The sequence below is a fragment of the Tetranychus urticae genome, chromosome 1 (genome assembly GCF_039701765.1).
Source record: "Tetranychus urticae isolate SD_2017Ah chromosome 1, NJAU_TeUrti_SD_1.0, whole genome shotgun sequence".
NCBI classification, from domain to species: domain Eukaryota; kingdom Metazoa; phylum Arthropoda; class Arachnida; order Trombidiformes; family Tetranychidae; genus Tetranychus; species Tetranychus urticae.
Window position 1 is genome coordinate 29,627,327 of NC_142958.1, and position 18,400 is coordinate 29,645,726.

Below are 18,400 nucleotides of genomic sequence, written 5' to 3' on the forward strand. Positions count from 1 at the left end.
TGGTTAAAGGATTGGATGGCTTTTTCAATGACGCAGCCATCATTTACTATTGAGATTGAGCTACACTGAGGCCAATGTAAAAGTGGTTTACACTGATTGAAGCCAATCTGGATCATACACTCAAATTTCACTTTTATTGCTCAATATTGATCCATTGACTTCAAGGTATGACTCAGTTTAATCAAATGCATTTTTTGTAATGAATGAATATTTAAATCATGTCGAGACAGAAACGGAACTGCTTCATGAATGCAGTCAAAAATAATAGCCTTTTTAAAAAGTAAAAGTGAAATTTATAATTTCAAATTTTCATTTTAATTCCATTTGCATCAATAATGAAGTGAATCGAAACAAATTGTGAAACAGCAATTGCATTGGAAATAGAAATCAATAAATCAAGACAAAAAATTTAAATAACTGGACTTGAAATCTGAATAAACCAATATCAACAACTTACGACGACTTTCGACTCTTTTTGGTAGACAATCAATTTGATTATAGCTAATTATGATCAGAATTTTCACAATTTAGAGTAATTTAAAATTAATTTTCTCTTTTAGAGCTTAAGCTAAGCGTAAATTCATCGAAGTAACATTGAAAAAAGTGAATGTTATTAATGAAAATTAACGAAAATCTAATTCTGAACTCTGGTTAATCAATAAATTAACTCAAATAACTGACTAATCTAAAGTTGATAATCAATCACATTAATTCTTTCACCTTGTTACAGTACCGTGGATTCCATCGACTCCAAACGTAAAATACTCTTCACGAGGAGAAACTCCGAACAGTTATACTCGTGGTGGACTGCAGGGAATCGTGGTGGATCCAAGGTATGGAAAGAGTGTTTGGAAAAATTATAAGGTGATGAGTTGTCTTTTGTTAGATTCATATTATGCTTGATCTGGGAAAATTCAATTCAATTCATGTTAGTCTGTAATTCTATGTGTTTCCTGTTTTTTGGATTCTGGCATTTTTTCATTGTTTGATGCTTATTTGATTTGTTGATTCAATTCTGAATTCTGTGGGTGCAAAAAGGGTTGAGTGCCATCTACTACAGAAAAAGTAAACAAGATTTGTTTGAGTTTATTTTTTGCAATCAACCTTTGTTAGGTGTTGGTGGTTAATTTTTATCTTGTTTTTCATATCATACTAATGGTTCAACTATTGATTAGTCTGAGTTGTAAAGATGCTCAAACTTGGGTTTTCCTATTAATCGAAAACCATATGATAATCAGTAATTGTACTTAAATCAGTGAAACCCTCTTCACTAATCTTTAACCTAATTTTTCACCTTGCTCATTGTGATTCTTGTTGATTATTTACTCATTCTGATCGCTATCCATGATGGGTTATCCCAAAAGGTAAACAGTTTGATTGATTCTCAGGGTTTACCTTGTGTTTCATCTTGCGACTGATAACTTTTCCTTCTTGCATTCAATTGTTTACTCTGTTAAATTGGTGTATACATTGGTGACTGACTCCATTGATCAATTTATTGGAGATTGAGTTTGGTCAAATCAAGTAATTAACGCTAATTGTTGGTATGCTTCCCTTTTGCTGTAATCAGATCATTCAACTTTGTGACTGTTACAGATGCTTCACTAAACCATTAGCTAGTGTTTTTAAACCGTTTTACTGTTAGTTAGATAAACGAAAATCAAATATTCCCAGAAATACAATGAAAACTCTAACAATGAAATCTAAAATGATTAAGTTCTTTGCACAGTTTGAGTTTATTGTCAACTGAATTTCAGCTTAATTTGATTTCTTATAATGTCTATCAAGGTACTCGAGAAACTGACTCAACAAAAATGTAAGTTTTTTTATTTGATAAACATGATTGAACTGATGGTTGACTAAATAATGTTACCTAAACACGCAGTTGGTACTATGTGGTGGCTACTATCACCTATCACACAGGTGATACCTTAAATCTAGCAGCATAGTCGCAGCTGATGATGATTTAATTGTTGTTCTAACTCATCTCATGGTATTAATTCATTTTTTTAACCTAATTTATATACAGAAGCAAAGATTTATTATTTAAATGGAAGAATGATAATAAAATAAATAAATAACAAATGGAATGATTTGATGAAATTGGTTAAAATATCACTTTGCATCGGGTTGGAAGAAAAATGGAAATGATCGAAGTAATTTAAAATTCATTACAAGGCGTATTGACCAGTTTATGGCATACTTCAACCTTTTCTGACCATTCAATTTCATCCCATCTGCGGCATATTCTGGAAGTAAAAAAGGAAAAAACAATTAATCTAAATGAAAATAACAATTTCAAGTTGAATTTGACTCTTTATCATGGTTAAAACACATGGTTCCAAAGTATTAATTTAACATGATATGAAGCTGTAAACATATTTCAAAGAGTTTTCCCATGGTAAACTCGTATATCTAATATTTTTTCAAAACATTTCTGGAAATGGTTACTTCCACCGTCAACAGGAATGATCGAGGCAGTGAAAACTTATCCGTGCTTCCAAAGTCCATTAGTTGGCCATTAAATCGCAGTTGACTAAAGTCAGATCGAGAAGCGGGCTGTTGAGTGGTAAAAATAAGTCCATATACACAAAGATACAAGTCTTTTCAGGCATTCAACATGTAGTTTAACAAATACAATACATGTATGTCCTATCCTAACAGCTTCAGATGCGTTCAATTGTTGATTTTGTTTCAATAATGTTTCATGTTTAAACCATTTGAAAAAAGTCAAGTCAACTGAAAATTTGGGTAAATGTAAATACATTTCGGGTTTACTTACGCAATATTTGGATACCGGTATTTAAGGCATTCTTCATAAGTACAGCTTCGTTTAATTATGATTCCATTATCACAGGGCGCACTATCTAATTTACTGGATCTAGGTGAATTTACGTGGACACAATTTGGACCAGAGCACGCACTGATTGATTTAGATGAGGTTTGTACTATGAGGAGTAATAAAAGGACACCAGTGATGTTAAAATTGGACATTTTTATGGTTAAAATTGTAATTGTTTAGTCAAGTTGCTTGGATGAGTTTTAGATGAAAATAAAAGAAGACAGAAGATCATTTCTTTATAAACTAAAAGAGAGATAAAAGGAGCTACCACTTAAAGCCAATGAGAAACAAGCACTTCTAATACAAATCTTTTTCTCTTCTGGGTTGTCCGTTAGCTTCTTTCCCAAGGTAACAATCAATACTTTCTAATTAATTCTTATTTCGGTTTATAAAATTTTCATGGAATCAAGACTTGCATCAATTATAATATTTCATCTTTGGGTTAGTAAAGTTGAATATCAACAGATTTCTAGAGCTCTTTTTCAAACACATTGAGAAATTAAAATATCAATACGAATAACAAGAAGATTATTATTATTTATAAATGATATCATAAATTATTGGACAACATTAATATCATGCTATATAAATCATTGTAATTTAAAAGAAACAATCATGTTAATGGCTTCTAAGGCATTTTTGGTTTCTTGTTGGGTTACATTGACATTAAGTCTCACACTGATTGACCAGAAATGTACATTTATGTACATATTAATAATGTAATGGACTTACTGATGGAAGATGATGATGATGATGATGATGATAATGATGAGGTGCAAAGAGAGGAAGAAAAAATAACACAAAATAAGAAACGTAAAAATCAAAGTACATCTAAACAAAGTTGTTGTTGGTTATGGACTTAATTTTCATATTTTATAATAATATTCATGCCCGAGAAATGTTGCCAAGGAAACTCAATGACAAATAACCCAAAACAATTGAATATGAATTGAACCGGAGTTTTGTTTTCTTGTACATTAGTTTGGATTCACAAGGAGACTCGTTTTTTAACCTTTACCTTTTACCAATAACCACATTAGACTTTTATCGTTGATCCAATTGTTGTTTTTTTAAAATGTTAACCTTTAATGTCAATCCTTTAGTTTTCTGGTAAAACAAAGAAAACCGTTGGTTTGACCGATTAATCATGCCTTACCAGTTTCAACTTTTACCGGTTAACAAAGGCTCTTACTCAATGTTGCTTTATTTTACTCGCTTGTGATTTTACTTGGTGCTTCTTGATTGTTAATTGTTTTATTGTTGATTTTGACCCAACTGTTGACTCAATTGTCAACTAACTGTTTAAAAATGAGATTAATTTATAAATTAATGTAAAAAGGCGGTTATTTATTGAATCTATTGCTTTTTACAATCTCTCAAAGTGTGAGAGAAAGCCAGAGTTGCCATTTTGGATTTACTTAAACTCTTTTGGTTACTTTTAACACTACAATTTGGATTAAGATGACCGCCATAGACAATTATGCTGATTCTTCATCAGATAAAGAGCAACTTAAATCGTCACCAGCTGAAAGTGTCACTGAATCATCTCCTGATTTACCAATAGAATTGAAAGCATCTCCTGTAGCTAGTGAATTTGATGCTATCAATGTTGTTGTACGGTAAGTCTACTTTTGCTTTCTCTTTCTCAATATATTTTGATATTATTATTGTCGTTGATGTTGTCATCATCTTCATCAAGATCATGATCATTGCCGGTGATCTTGTGTACGTAAGGAAATCCTCTTCTTGTTCATAATAATTCTGGTCACGACGTGATTTCATGATCGTTAATCAGTCAAGTTGATAGTTGGAAAAATACACTAGTCTACAAGTCTATGACTCAAAACAAGCAATAACAGCTTGTTGTAGTGTGACAATCACTCAGTCCAAAATACTGATGTTTACCCCCCGTCTAACAGTGAATTAGTTCACAATTGCCTCAATTTCATCACCCAAACCATTTGTATAATTACTTTCATCCAATGAGAGAAATAATTTACCAATAATTTGGTAACAACTCATATGTAAATTAAGCCTTTCACTCCTTCGCAGTATTGATTTCATTCAATCTAGAAATATACTTTTACTTTTCCTTCTTACTCAATCTAGAAATGATTAGATAACGTTATAATTCAATTAATTACATACCCATTCAACTAGCTGTTTGAATAGTCTAAATAACATTTTAATTTTGTTACCATTTGCAACAATCTAAATCAAATTGTCAGCTTCACAGGTAAAGAAACCAAACTTGAGCTCGTTTTCTTGAAGTCCAATTTTACCATTCAATGTCCAATGCAATATTAATATCAATTAAAAAGTCTAACAATTTAGCTTGAAAAATGAAGATCAATCAAAGCCATGTATTAACCTACTAACCTTTAATTGGTTTTATTGTCTCTAAAAATCAAGGTCTCAATTGAATGCAAACAATCAGTAGAAATGAAAATCTTTAATGATTAATCAATAACCAGTAATTCGGAAAAAATTTCATAAGAAAAGGCAAATTGTAAATAAGAGTAGCTTTTTGAATTATTTATCCAACAATCAATGAATAGTGTTATAAATAAACGCAACAATCGATTAATTGTTATCCATATTTTACCTCATCATTAACCTTGATTATCAACATTTACCGATTGTTAGTAAACAAGAGTAAACATGACAAAAATTCAATTTAAATTCAACATTGAGAAGACAAATGACATTTAGTGAATGTTTTCAATCAACAAGCAAAAGTATTCATATGTAACTATTGATCAAGCAAGATTTGATCATTTTGCCTTCAACCTCGTTACATTAATGTATAAATGATTGGTCAGTCCAACGGTCATTGATCTTGTTTACTTACAAGAGCTTTGGTATTAAAAGCAAAATGTTACTTCCTATTGATTTGATGTTTGACCAATAAACATAATGATAAACAATGATAAACTAATTGGTAAATTGATAATCAACTGGTCAATAAGCATTAGACAGTCAATTGAATAATAGAGTTGGAGTTTCAATTCCAACCTTTTCACAATTTCAATGTTTCCGTGATGAAAAGTTCAGTATTGATGAATAACATGTTTATTTGTTTTTTAGGTGAAACTCAATATCTTGAAAGCTATCAATTATCAATTTTTGCCATCGATTTTTAAAATCATTTATTTTACTCGATATTCAATGTTTGACAATTGGTTCAAGGCTGGCTCATGAAATGTTCATGGCCATGTTTTCATTGCAATCATGAATATGATAAATTTTTTAATTATTTTACCAAAAATTTCTCTTATTCTTAGTAAACAAGTCGATTTACTTGGAGTTTGTTTGTATCGATTTTATATTTTTTGCATTCAACTCAATCCAGTTTAACTGAACTTGAGTTTGTTCAAGACTCAGTAGAAAGTATTTCTCATGAATTACAATTAGTGGAAATACTTATTAATAGTAGAAAGTTTCAAAATTATGAGCTCATCTGAACAGGAAAACTTGAGCAAAGTACAATTGGTTTGATGAAAGATATCAACTCACACAAGAAGCGTATCAAAGACAATCTTGACGAATCAAGAATGACATTGAAATTGTTCATTCAAAAATGTCTGAACGATGAACAGACACCTGGATAAATATGGCTTTGATTGAGAGCATCAAATTGTATTTTGACCTTTGGTTGGACTTTTCTAAGTCACATTTACCATGTGAATCCAAATTTCGATGAACCCAATAAACATTTTATTGATGAACATCAACCTTGTTGGTTGGTCAAAGTATCTTCAATGTAACCTAGCTCGACTCACTTCACTGCATAACCAGAGCAAGTTATGTTGCTTGACAAAAGCCAACCCAGTCATTAATTTTGCCCATAAATTGTGTTCCTAAATTTCAATGCAATTTTCAATCAATTTGTTGACGAACGAAAAATTCAGTTTCGAAAGTTCTTTGCGAAATTGTTTCAAAACTGTCACATTATTGAAGTGCAATTGATATCAATTGATGATTCTCTTGATACTTTTTCTGAATAACAATAATTTTATCGATTTTATACAATTGTAGTCTGAATTTTATAATTATCTTCATCTTAATTTGAATGGTTTCTTCAATTGTTTACATCTTAATATTCAGTTATCACAATTAACCGACTAAACTCTTTTCTTATGTAAGTGTTTTGACTTTTGATATTTTTAGATATTTTTACATGATTTTCAAACAACAAAAAGGTTGAATTTTTCGTTGTATGAATAGGAATTGGTTCAACATTGAAATCGATACGAAAATCGACATTTTAATCAATCCCTTGATTGGGACTGTTGCACCTAACAATCAGTTTTCTTTGTGTCTTTTTTAATATTTCATTGTTTATCATTCCAGTGTCCGTCCTATTCATGGAAATCGAGGTTCAGAGAAAAATCGAGATACTTCATTATTCCCTGCTGCTGGACAGATTCAGGTTAGCAACTGTTAATTAGTGTCAGATTGTTGTCTAATTATTTGCTCATTATAATGGTTTCTCAATGGGAAAAGCATTTGTAATGAAAAATGTGATCAAAATAGTGTTGTTTTTATGTGATAATGATTACATTATCCAATATATTGATGATGAAAGCTGCGATTGATAGTAAAAACTTGACATAATCACTTTCTTTATTTACTATTACCGGTAATAATCGATAATGAGAATCAATTACTTTAAGTCTGCATGTGAATTGACTAACATTACATGAAACTGACTGATGGAAAATTCAAATCACTATCTCGATAACTTTGAAAATTCAAGTTCAATCTTGAAAGTCAAGGAAAAAAATGGTGAAAAATTTCCTAAATTGAACAAATAATTATTTACTATTTGTAATTGAATTAGCAAACATTTAACAGCATGTATACACACCAATGTAAACGAGATGGTTTATTCCGTATCACTGTTGTTAATCATGATAATCATTGAAGTGGATTGAACTACGATAAAACACAGTGAAAATGATTTACGAAATCAACATTTAATACTTGAAAATGCATTCCCACAGCTTTCATCATCAATCGATTTAAACGTCAATCAGTATTAATCATTGATAATAGAGACAATAATTTGACCACTAATTAGACACTCATTGGTCAATCAATATCTAACAATAATTAACAGGTTAATGATCCAATATCAAACACAACTCGATCATTTACATTCAATGTTGTCTTTGAGCCTGAAGCAACTCAGGAGGAAATTTTTGAACATTCAGGAGTTAAAAGGTTGATTGACATGGCCTTAGAAGGGTAAGCAATTTTAAATGTTCAATTAGATGTTAATCAATGAAAAATTATTCAAAATTAGTTAATTGTCAACCAATTTAGTCGATTCTCTTGTAACGCCATCTTTCGATTTTTTAATCACTTTTCATTTATTAATTTTCTTTCAATATTTACATTTATTTATTTGCTTTTTTGGTTTACAATTTTAATTTATTTAATTTGTTTTGTTTAATTTGTTTCATTTTTGGTTGACAATTTATTTACACTTTTAGCTTTTATTAATTAACCTACATTTTGATTGTTCAACTCACCTTCAACTCGTCTAATAATTGTAATAATCTTGATTAGGTTTGCTTGTACAATATTTGCTTATGGTCAAACTGGTTCAGGGAAAACCTTTACACTTTGTGGTAATTATTATGAGGTAAGTTATACTCTTGATTTGAATTAACCTCTAATCAATTCAACTTAATGTCCATCATGATTGATTAATCATTAAACAAGTTAATAGTGATCAAGGTTATGATTAAAGCGAAAGGCTTTATACTGAAATAATGAGAAAACCTATTTTTACATTATTGTTGACACTTTTTGTTATAAATACATATGCTTTTGTTGCTCAACCAACAGCAAATAACTTGGGACTGTCAAGGTTTCCAATCAACATTAAGATTATCAAAATGATTAATCAATTTCCAATGTATGTCATTGAATAAGGTCAATTTGAATTGTCCATAAAATAATTGTAATAGCTTAAAAAAGCTTATGACCATTCCTTTGTTCAATAAAATTAATCAACGTTTTTTTTGCTTCTTTTACCAGGATTTCAGTGACGAGAAGAACATCGGTGAAAAGAAAATTCTTGGCATAATTCAATTGAGCTTCGCATATCTTTTTGAGCAAATCAAATTAAAAAAGGATCGAGGAGTTTATTACGTTGTTACAGCTTCATATTTAGAGGTGTACAATGAACAGGTAACAGACTTTCTGGTTAAATCAATAAGAAGAGGAAATCAATCAACAATCAACTAGACGATGCTAAATGATAGACTGATGGAAATATTGATTCAATTTTCAACTCTTTTTTCATTATTTATTGGCCATCATTTTCACAATTAGTGAATTTCATTGATTGTTTTAAATTAATGAAAAGATTGATCATTTTGCCAAGGTTTCAACTCTATTAATAGCAATATTAATACTTGGCAATTTATCGTTTACAAGTCAATTTGTTATTTTTTTCAGTTAAAATTGTTGTTTATCAACAACTTGAGATTCACAATTCAGATTATCCAAGTTAATTGTTAACTATCATCATATCATTCATTTACTCCAATCAATATTGTTATTTCAATTTGTCTCAATTTTGTCCAAGGGTCGACTCAACACAAAAACAAAATCACAAGCAACTTGAATGCTCTTTATCACAACTCAACCATTTGTGTTAACTTTTTCCCGGTTAATCATTACAATTTGATTAGCTGGTATCAATAATTAATTGACTTATTTCATGGTCTATTACATGGCAACAATTATTGATTCCTCAGTTTCACGTGTAAATCCTGTTGTCCACTTTGTTCAATTTGTGTTATCTAATAACTTACAATCACGCAAGTTGAGTGATATTTGACGCTAAAATCAATTCATTATTTTCACTTGATTTGGCCAAATATTTCATTGTTTTTGTTTGAAAATATTATAAAATAGGAAACATATTTTCCCATTTTTCTTCACTAAAAACCATCAATTTGACCCAAAAAGGTTTACATTTACATGTTCATTAACATTAATATCTAAATATTCCTGTTGACTTGGTTTAACTTTTGTGCTTTTCATTAAACTTGATCTAGATCATGTTCAATGTTTTGTTTTTGTTTCATGGTAAAGTCCGCTGGCAATACTTTTCATATTCATGTTGAAATATGTAATTGAATTATGCATTAATTATGTATTTTCAGTTTAATTATTCATTGAAGATAATCGTTATTTTATTATGTTGTCAATTATGATGTACAAGTTAATGAGTGAATGTTACAAAATGTAGTTCAACCTTTGACAATCAATAGTTAACGTTTACTGTAGTTAAGTTAATCTCATAGGAGTTGCATCTCATACCATTGCATAAGTAATTGCACTTTAATGAAACAATTGACTGCAAAAAACTAGGTTTTCAAGCACAATCAACTTAATAGCAATTAACTTAATGGAGAAACGATTTTTAATCAACAAATAATCTATAATGGTGACTAGAGCACTTAATAATTGGCAATCAAGGAACCGTTGAAATGAGTCTTGTATTGATACAATCACTAAAGTCTTGGACTTGAAAATATCTTTCACTTTTTAGTTTCTTTTCCTTTCTATTTATTCGACCATTTGACCAATCAATTGAACTTATCATGTTTTAATGAATTAATTTCTAGATGTACAAGGAAATAAACAATTTAAATAATTAGAACTGACTAAATATTGAATTAACTTAAACATAAATAAACATGAAATTGATTGTAAAATAATTTTTGGATTTGTTGAATATGTGTCTCCATCTGTTGCTTTTAGTTACATTTATACTAATTCCAAAGCTTAAATTGTTCAGTTTAGTTGATTTTATTTGGGATTAATTGTGAACATTGGTTAGCCTTTGATAATGAATTAATGATGAACAATTGTACTAAAAGAGATTGGCGATTTGCCTCTTCTCATTGACATTTTCAGGTCATGAAATATTTCTTTCATTTCTTTTTATATTTAACTTGCTAACTCATTTTAATTGTAATTAAGGTTTTAGATTTATTGAATCCATCGACAAAAAGCCTCAATGTTCGTTGGTCCAAAGACAGAGGATTTTATGCCGAAAACCTTTTTAAAGTTGAATGTGAAGATATTGGCGATCTTGAAGGTGTCTTGGAGGAAGGTGAGTTTACGCCGTTAACCATTTGGTAACATTGATCGTTAATCTAATTGTTGGTCGTATTTGGTTGAATTGCAAAGTAGGGTTTGAATGAATGAAATAAGCGATATCTTTTGTACAATTGCTGTCTACTCTTTTCAATTTTGCATAATTTACATATTGTTAGAGGTTATTTTTTATGTTAAAAAGGCTTTCATTAATTATTGAAGCTCTTTAGTCTGTGAAAAGCTATTATTGGACTTGAGATGTTATATCTGTAAAAATGTTTAAATTAGGAATTTTTGTGAATGAGAAAAAAGGAGAAAAATTGAAAAGAAGTTAATCAACATTGACCATTAGGGAAACAATTTTCCGGGTTTTTATTTTCACTATTATTAGCTAAATTGTTATAAGTAATTTGCATAATAGTGTTTACGGTAATGAGAAGTTGAAAGAAAAGTCCCTTTACAATCATTAGATGATTCTAACTGAAAGTAAGAGATAATTATGGTTTATCATGGTGTTGGGTTATTAATATTTTGGTAACATGGGAAACAAGTAAAGAAAGTGATAATCACTGTACAAGTAATAATAGAAAACAATTAAAAAGATTTTTTATTAACAAGACATTGACTGTCTGATGAATCGAGAAAAATCTCGTTTTTTATTTGAAACATTTCCATTATTTCAAGATAATCAGTATTCATGATTTCAATGGTTTTTATAATCTAAAGATGTCCAATCAACAGCATTGATCATCTTTTTAATTTAACATTTGACAGATAAATATCTAATTTTTTGTAATTTTTCCCTCCAGGAACCAAAAATCGTCAAGTTCGATCCCACATGATGAACGAGAAATCAAGTCGAAGTCATTCCTTATTGACCATTTCATTGGCATCCGAAACTCAAGACCCGGAAGATCCACAGGGTTATATCCGAAGAGAGGGTCGACTGTGTCTGGTTGATCTTGCTGGTTCAGAGAAGACTAAGCGTACTCAGAGTAAAGGCGATACTCTGGTTGAGGCCAACAATATTAATCGATCCTTACTCGTCCTCGGCAATTGTATTTCAGCTTTGGCATCGCCTAAACGCAGAGCGGGACACATTCCCTACAGGTAAACAACAAAGAAAGATAATTTTCTTCCGCAATAGAGAAGCGATCAAATTTGCTATTTTACGGACAATATCATCTTAACTACCAGTTTTGAGCGGCAATTGATAATCAAGTATTAAAAAGTGATGAATAGCAAATTTTTTGATTAGCACGCTAAGCTTAATGTCAATGAATCTTGTTGAATCTTTTCTTGGCTTTATATTGATGTATTACCAGAATTTTGAAAAAAATTGGGTTCCATTCAGCCATGGTTGCAGTAAAGATGGAGAGGGAAAATTTGCCTTCTAATGAGTTGGTTAGTGATCAACACCTAAATATAAATATGAAATGAGAAAAAGAGTAAATTTAAATAGAATAGAAAAGAAATGTCAGAATTTATTACTAGATTAATCAAGCACAACTGAGATTTTCTTGAACCGGTGATTGACTCACAAATTGTTGATTCTTGTAGGTTCACTGGCCTCTCATTTGTTTATACAAATATTTATTGACATAATACGTCAACCTGAGAATGGCTAGAAACACTAATCGAATCAAAAAATGTTTCAGTTTGAAAAAACAAATGAATTTACTTTTCTCTTTAACATTAATCAAGAAAATCAGTTTTATCATGTTATTGGCTCTCTATTAGTCTGAAGATTCCCATTGAAACATTCATGAAATTATTGCATGTTGAGTCAGCTTTACAACAATATTAACCATTAACTATTTATAACGTGTTTAACCCTTAGTAATCATTTCTTGACAAAGATGAAGATTATGTTCGAGATCAAAGTCAAGGCAAGTGATTGGTTTCAAATCAATACAAATAGCCGGACAGTGAACTCAGATCTATCAATATGAATAATTAATCAATATATCAATCAAAGGTTAAGACTAGTTAGACAAGAAAGAAAGGTTTGTCTAATTTGTAGTTTAATCACACTTATATCATTAGAAGAATCAATTCAAGTTTAAATTTAATTTACTAGATCAACAGCAGATTCAGACAAAGACTATGAGAATGGTTAAAGCAGCAATTAATTTAACCATTAATTAGTATTCTAGTATAATTATTGCATACAAAAAAAGCTAAACAAGATTCACTTACCCGTTGCCATTAACCATATTTGATGAATGATGTTGACGACACAAGCAATTTACTGATTATTTGATGGCTAAGATTTAATTATGCCATAACAAGCATTAAAAGATGATAATGAACTGTAAATTGTTCAATCTTGAAACAATTAGCTGATAATCCGTTGAAAAAAAAACAAAGGAAACCATTTAATGAAAAATGGTTTTTCAATAAACTTTGACTTTTTTACAAACATGGCAAATTATTCCTTTGTCTGTGTTAAATACTGGTTAAGGAGAAAATTATTCACATTTAATTAAATTTTAATGATAATCGATACTAATGATGATTAATTTTTTATTACAGGGATAGCACATTAACTAAATTACTGGCTGATAGTCTATCTGGAAGTGGAATGACATTAATGGTATGGATAACTGTTTATATCGCTGTTGCATGAAAGCTAAAAATCTGGTTCAACATCTTAGCTGACATTCAACTCTTTTCTGTTTCTTTTTTTCTTCTTTTCTCTTTCAACCAACAATTTAATCATTCCATCATTTCCTAATTACCATTTTGATCAACAATTAATTACAGGTTGCCTGTGTTTCCTCGTCACCTGAAGATGCCTCAGAGACAATAAACACTTTGAGATATGCGGCCCGAGCCAAGAAAGTGAAAACCAACCCAATTGTCCGAATGGATCCCCGAGAACTGTTGATATTGTCCCTGAAACGAGAAGTTAGATTGCTCAGAATGGAAAATATCTACCTTAGACAACAGGTGAGATAATCTGTTTGATTCTAAAGAAATGGTTAGTCAAGAGAAAAGGTAGTTAACACAAAGGAAAGAACCTGTTAGAACAATGAAAGCTTATCCATGAATAATATTTTAGCAAGTCTTGCCAATGAAGCTCAAGTAAACTTGTTGCCCAGCTAATCGAGGTGATTAAAACAAAAGGAAAGGATTCTGTGCAGGTCAATCAACTGATGATAAAGTCACGCAAGCATTATCCAGTTTTAACTCTCCATAGCACCAGAAATGAGTAAATTATATTTAGTGCCATCAACCCGTTGTTTGATGAAGTAAAGCATTCACTGAGAATGAATCAATTGTGTGATGCTTTTCCAATCAATCTTTCAACTTATCATCAAGCATTATATTACAGTGTTAAAGGATGTATTGCGAGATTAGGATTCGGATATATTTTTATATTTTGCTCAAGAACACCAGATAAAATTGTGTTAACTGCCTTGAAGAAAAAGGTTCATGACTTAACATGGCAATTTTGATGTATATTATTATCTCATCTGGTCACTGAGATTATCTGTATGTATATAAATTGTGTATTGATTAACATGAAAATACAAATCATATCATATGATGTATGTCATGGTAATAGATGCAGTTTGATGGTGGGCCACTTGGCTTAAGGAAAATTGATAAACCAACGAGTCCATTAAGGGGTATCGCGGTGATTGGCAATATGGTCAAAAATGGCCTTCGAAAGACAAGATTCAAATGGAGGAAACGTTAATGACAATCCTAAAGTGAATATTTATTGAAATTGAAGGAGGATTCAGACAAGATTCAATACTGAGTTAACCAGATTTTTTTGGTTCTTTCTTTATCTTCACTTTCACCATCTATTCTCGTTAACACTCACGCTACTATACACGCTTACATACACACACTATCACACTTTCATTTACTCGGTTGGATGAAATTCAAGAAAAGATGAGAATCAGTTGACAGAAAGGCACATTTTTCCACTGATTCAAATGAGATATTAAAGTGTGCTATTTTTTAATAACCAAAAATTATATAAATATTACAAAAATGTAATCTTTATGTACATTGGTTCAGCTAAAGTATATTAATATTTAATACAATGTCTATGAGCGTAGGTTGATCTAGTTTTGTTGATATATTTTTTGATTAAAAAAATCTATATTTTTCTCGTTGATCACCAAGAAATATGAAATGTTTAACTTTATAAATCATTGAGATTTGAAATTTTATTTTTATTTTATGAGTGACAAAATTACCTCAATAATCACACAGAGTTACTGATTGTGTAAAATTTGTGCATTTCAGGCCTACGCACAACTCAAGAGTCGAGTGAATTAAGCAAATTTATGATGTAAGTTAACCTAATCATTGTTGGCAATCAAAATAATTTAATTGTATTTTTCTCATCTTTTCATCACAATTTCATTCAACCTTGGAACATAATTCAGTGATGAATTTAATTTATTGATCAGCAAAGGGAAAATGTTTTTCCTTTGCTCCACATTCAATCATTTTATTTTTGATATGCTTTCAGCTTGAAACAGCTTTCAGACTGAAATGGGAAACCAATGATTCTGGGTCACAGAATCTCAGACATTCAGAATCTTTTGGTGACTCAAGAAGACGATTGGTTGCAAGCAAAAATTAGCTTAATGTAAATTACGCACATTCAACTTTTAATCAATAATGAAGCAAACCCAAATGATACAGTATTTTTGTTTTCTGGGTTAACCCATTTCAACTAAAGGTTAATCAAACTGAGATTCATTTTGCTCATTACTCATTATGATCAGGATTAACCTCTCAGCACTTTCAATCTTTCCTCTGCCATTAATTATGTTATCCTTTCATCGAGCTTATATTTATAATAATAAGTTATCCAACTCTTGAATGAAAATTTTATTGCCTTGTCAACGTTTCTCAAGTTGATCACACACAATGAGCATAACTGGTTGTCTTCATTCAAAGCTAATGAGACAATCAATCAATCAATAATTACTATATCTTATAAAGCACACACACAATTATTCTTGTTAAATGGTGAAAATTGTGAGAATCAATCATTCTAATTGTACAATTTATCCACAAAAAAAATATATTTCTCGGTTATTTTTAATGTAATATGTTGGACAAGTTCAAACATTGAAGTCAGTTAAATGTCAATCTGTTTCAACTTGCATTCCCAATCTTTCAACAATAAAGTCTCTATTTAATTGAACAAAAATATATTCAATGGCTCCATTGAGTGTGTATTTAATGGTCAATGAAATAATCAACTTTAATTTTGTTTCGTTAAATGTTGGGTAAAATTAGCTTCTTTTTGTTAATAGTTTAACCGGTTTCATTGTTTTCCTCAGTGTTCACATTGAATTAAAAAATTGAACAATTAAAAATGGAATGTAAATCACTCCTAAAATTGTGCTTGATAATTTAACAAAAGACTCTATGAATAACAATTGAGATGGGAAACAGGTTTGGTTATATAAAATGTAATTCAAAATGAATACCTGAAAAGATCGAGATTCTTGCAGCTCGTCCTGTAAAGGCCTTAAAAATGCGATTCGATCTTTTAGGTTTGTATTTTTACATCTTTGAGTGTAATGATTAACTTGATATGTTAACTAATTGTTGATCATCTTTACTGCCATTGTAGCCATAACTCATGTAAAACCATTTACATGTACAACTGCATAAACATTAAGATTGCCATGTTGGTCATGATTTTAGTAACAATCAAGATTTACTTTTAATATTAATATTTCTTGAAATAACTTGAATAATAACTTTCTTTTGTTTTCTTTCCATTATCTTATATTCATCATTTTGATTATGGTTCATCTTCCATCACCTAATATGATTGATTTGATGTGTGTTTCGGTTATTTGGCTTGTTGGATCACAAATGGATAGCTTAACATTGGAAGTGGATTTATCCTCAACAATGGTGATCGTCCAACTTCAAATGATTCAATTTCATCTCATGATAATACAATTAATGGAGTTAATGGAGATAAAAAAGAGAAGCAAATTTTAATGGCAATTGATCAACATGGCAAGCTTGAAGCTGAAGGAAATAGAGATCCAGGAAAGCAAGAAATTAAGGACAATTTACTTCATAAATATATGCAACAAAATGAAGGGTTGAGAGCTGAAAATGCTCAACTTCACCAACAACGAGAACGTCTCATCCATGACCATGAATTGGTTTGCCGAGAAAATGATAGATTAAGGAAAAGGTTATCGATACCAAATCAAGAGGCGACTAACATAGTTTATCAAGAAAATGGTTTTAATGGTGAACCAGATCAAACAATTAAAGGTGACAATGAAGTGGACAACGGAAACTTGTCTAATAATGTCAATTCAAATACTAAATCAAATAACATGAGAAATATAAGGAAAGATGAAGAAAGACGACCTTCTTTGGTGGCTATTAATGGTAATCGAGAGGAAAGATCACATAATAGATTTAAATTTAATGATAAATCAGCAAATGGAAAGCTTATGCTGGTTAATGGCTTAAATGATGCAAATAACAACACTGACAATCATTCTAATTATAATTTAATCAAGGATAGTAATGAGAAGCAATCAAATGATATTAATCTGGAGTTGAGAGGGACTTCAGCAGCAACTAAGACTCGATTCAGGAGGAAGTAAAATTTAAAGCTACAATTTTTTTTTGTGTCTTCAAGACTAATAATTGGATGGAAATGAAGTCGTGAGGATAATATTTTTGAATGTTATCAAAGATGAAAAGGGTTAAGGAAGGATTCACAAGAAACAAACGATAAAAGTAAACATAGAATGGTGAAAGTAACGATTTCAAGATAATAATGAGATAGTTGATGACTTTTTCACATTACTGGTTCAAGTTATTTCTTTTTTTCTGCTGCTTTCAATTGTTCAACAAAAGCTCATCTCGTCATGAGAAAGAGGAAGTTGAGGTGACACAGTAAAAAAAGAAAGACAACGATGAGAAAGGAAGGGAATCAGGAGCATCATCGAAAGAGTTGAAAGATTAAAGAGGAAGAGAAAGGAAAACAATTTTAAATAATTAAAGAGAAAGTAATAATTCAATTTATAATTGACTTCATTTAGTCAAAAAACGAGTGAATAGGAAATACAAAACGATACCGAGAAATGCGCAGAATAATTTGAATAAACAAAAGCTGTATATTAGTCACTTTCATTGTAAATTAATCATTCAATTGAATTATCAGCAACATTGTACTTCAATTGTAAATAATGTATTTTTGTTGTTGTTGCAATAAAAGGTACCATAATTTGATTGTTTTTTATGTTATTCAATTAAAACTATCGTTTTTTGATGCCATTATTTTAATCACAGTTTGACCGATAAAATATGAAATTATTTTCACTGCGAATCAGATTTTAATTTGTTTTCAAATACTAGTGGATGGGTTAAATTATAAAAGCTCAATTTTTGACAATTGGATTCCGTGTTGGGGAT

General features: G+C 30.2%; 1 protein-coding gene and 1 long non-coding RNA gene across 3 annotated transcripts; one reads left to right on the top strand and one right to left on the bottom strand.

Moving 5' to 3' along the window:
- Nucleotides 1-31: 31 nt before the first annotated feature.
- Nucleotides 32-18,217, top strand: LOC107361916 (kinesin-like protein KIF12). Of its 2 annotated transcripts, XM_089266507.1 has the most exons (11): nt 32-165; nt 731-864; nt 7,196-7,274; nt 7,965-8,092; nt 8,417-8,492; nt 8,891-9,043; nt 10,850-10,982; nt 11,776-12,076; nt 13,502-13,562; nt 13,733-13,918; nt 16,837-18,217. In XM_089266507.1, exons 2-11 carry the CDS (start codon nt 836-838, stop codon nt 17,584-17,586), a joined length of 1,896 nt encoding a protein of 631 aa, XP_089122633.1. In that variant the 5' UTR covers nt 32-165; nt 731-835; the 3' UTR covers nt 17,587-18,217. The 2 variants fall into 2 exon arrangements, with proteins under 2 accessions (XP_089122633.1, XP_015784353.1); XM_015928867.3 differs by lacking the exons at nt 32-165; nt 731-864 and adding an exon at nt 3,211-4,461.
- On the bottom strand, nt 2,019-3,039 carry LOC149094933 (uncharacterized). Its single transcript, XR_016198068.1, has 2 exons — nt 2,783-3,039; nt 2,019-2,249 (listed from the first exon to the last, which is right to left on the bottom strand). It is a non-coding gene; the product is annotated as an uncharacterized LOC149094933 (long non-coding RNA).
- Nucleotides 18,218-18,400: the final 183 nt, after the last annotated feature.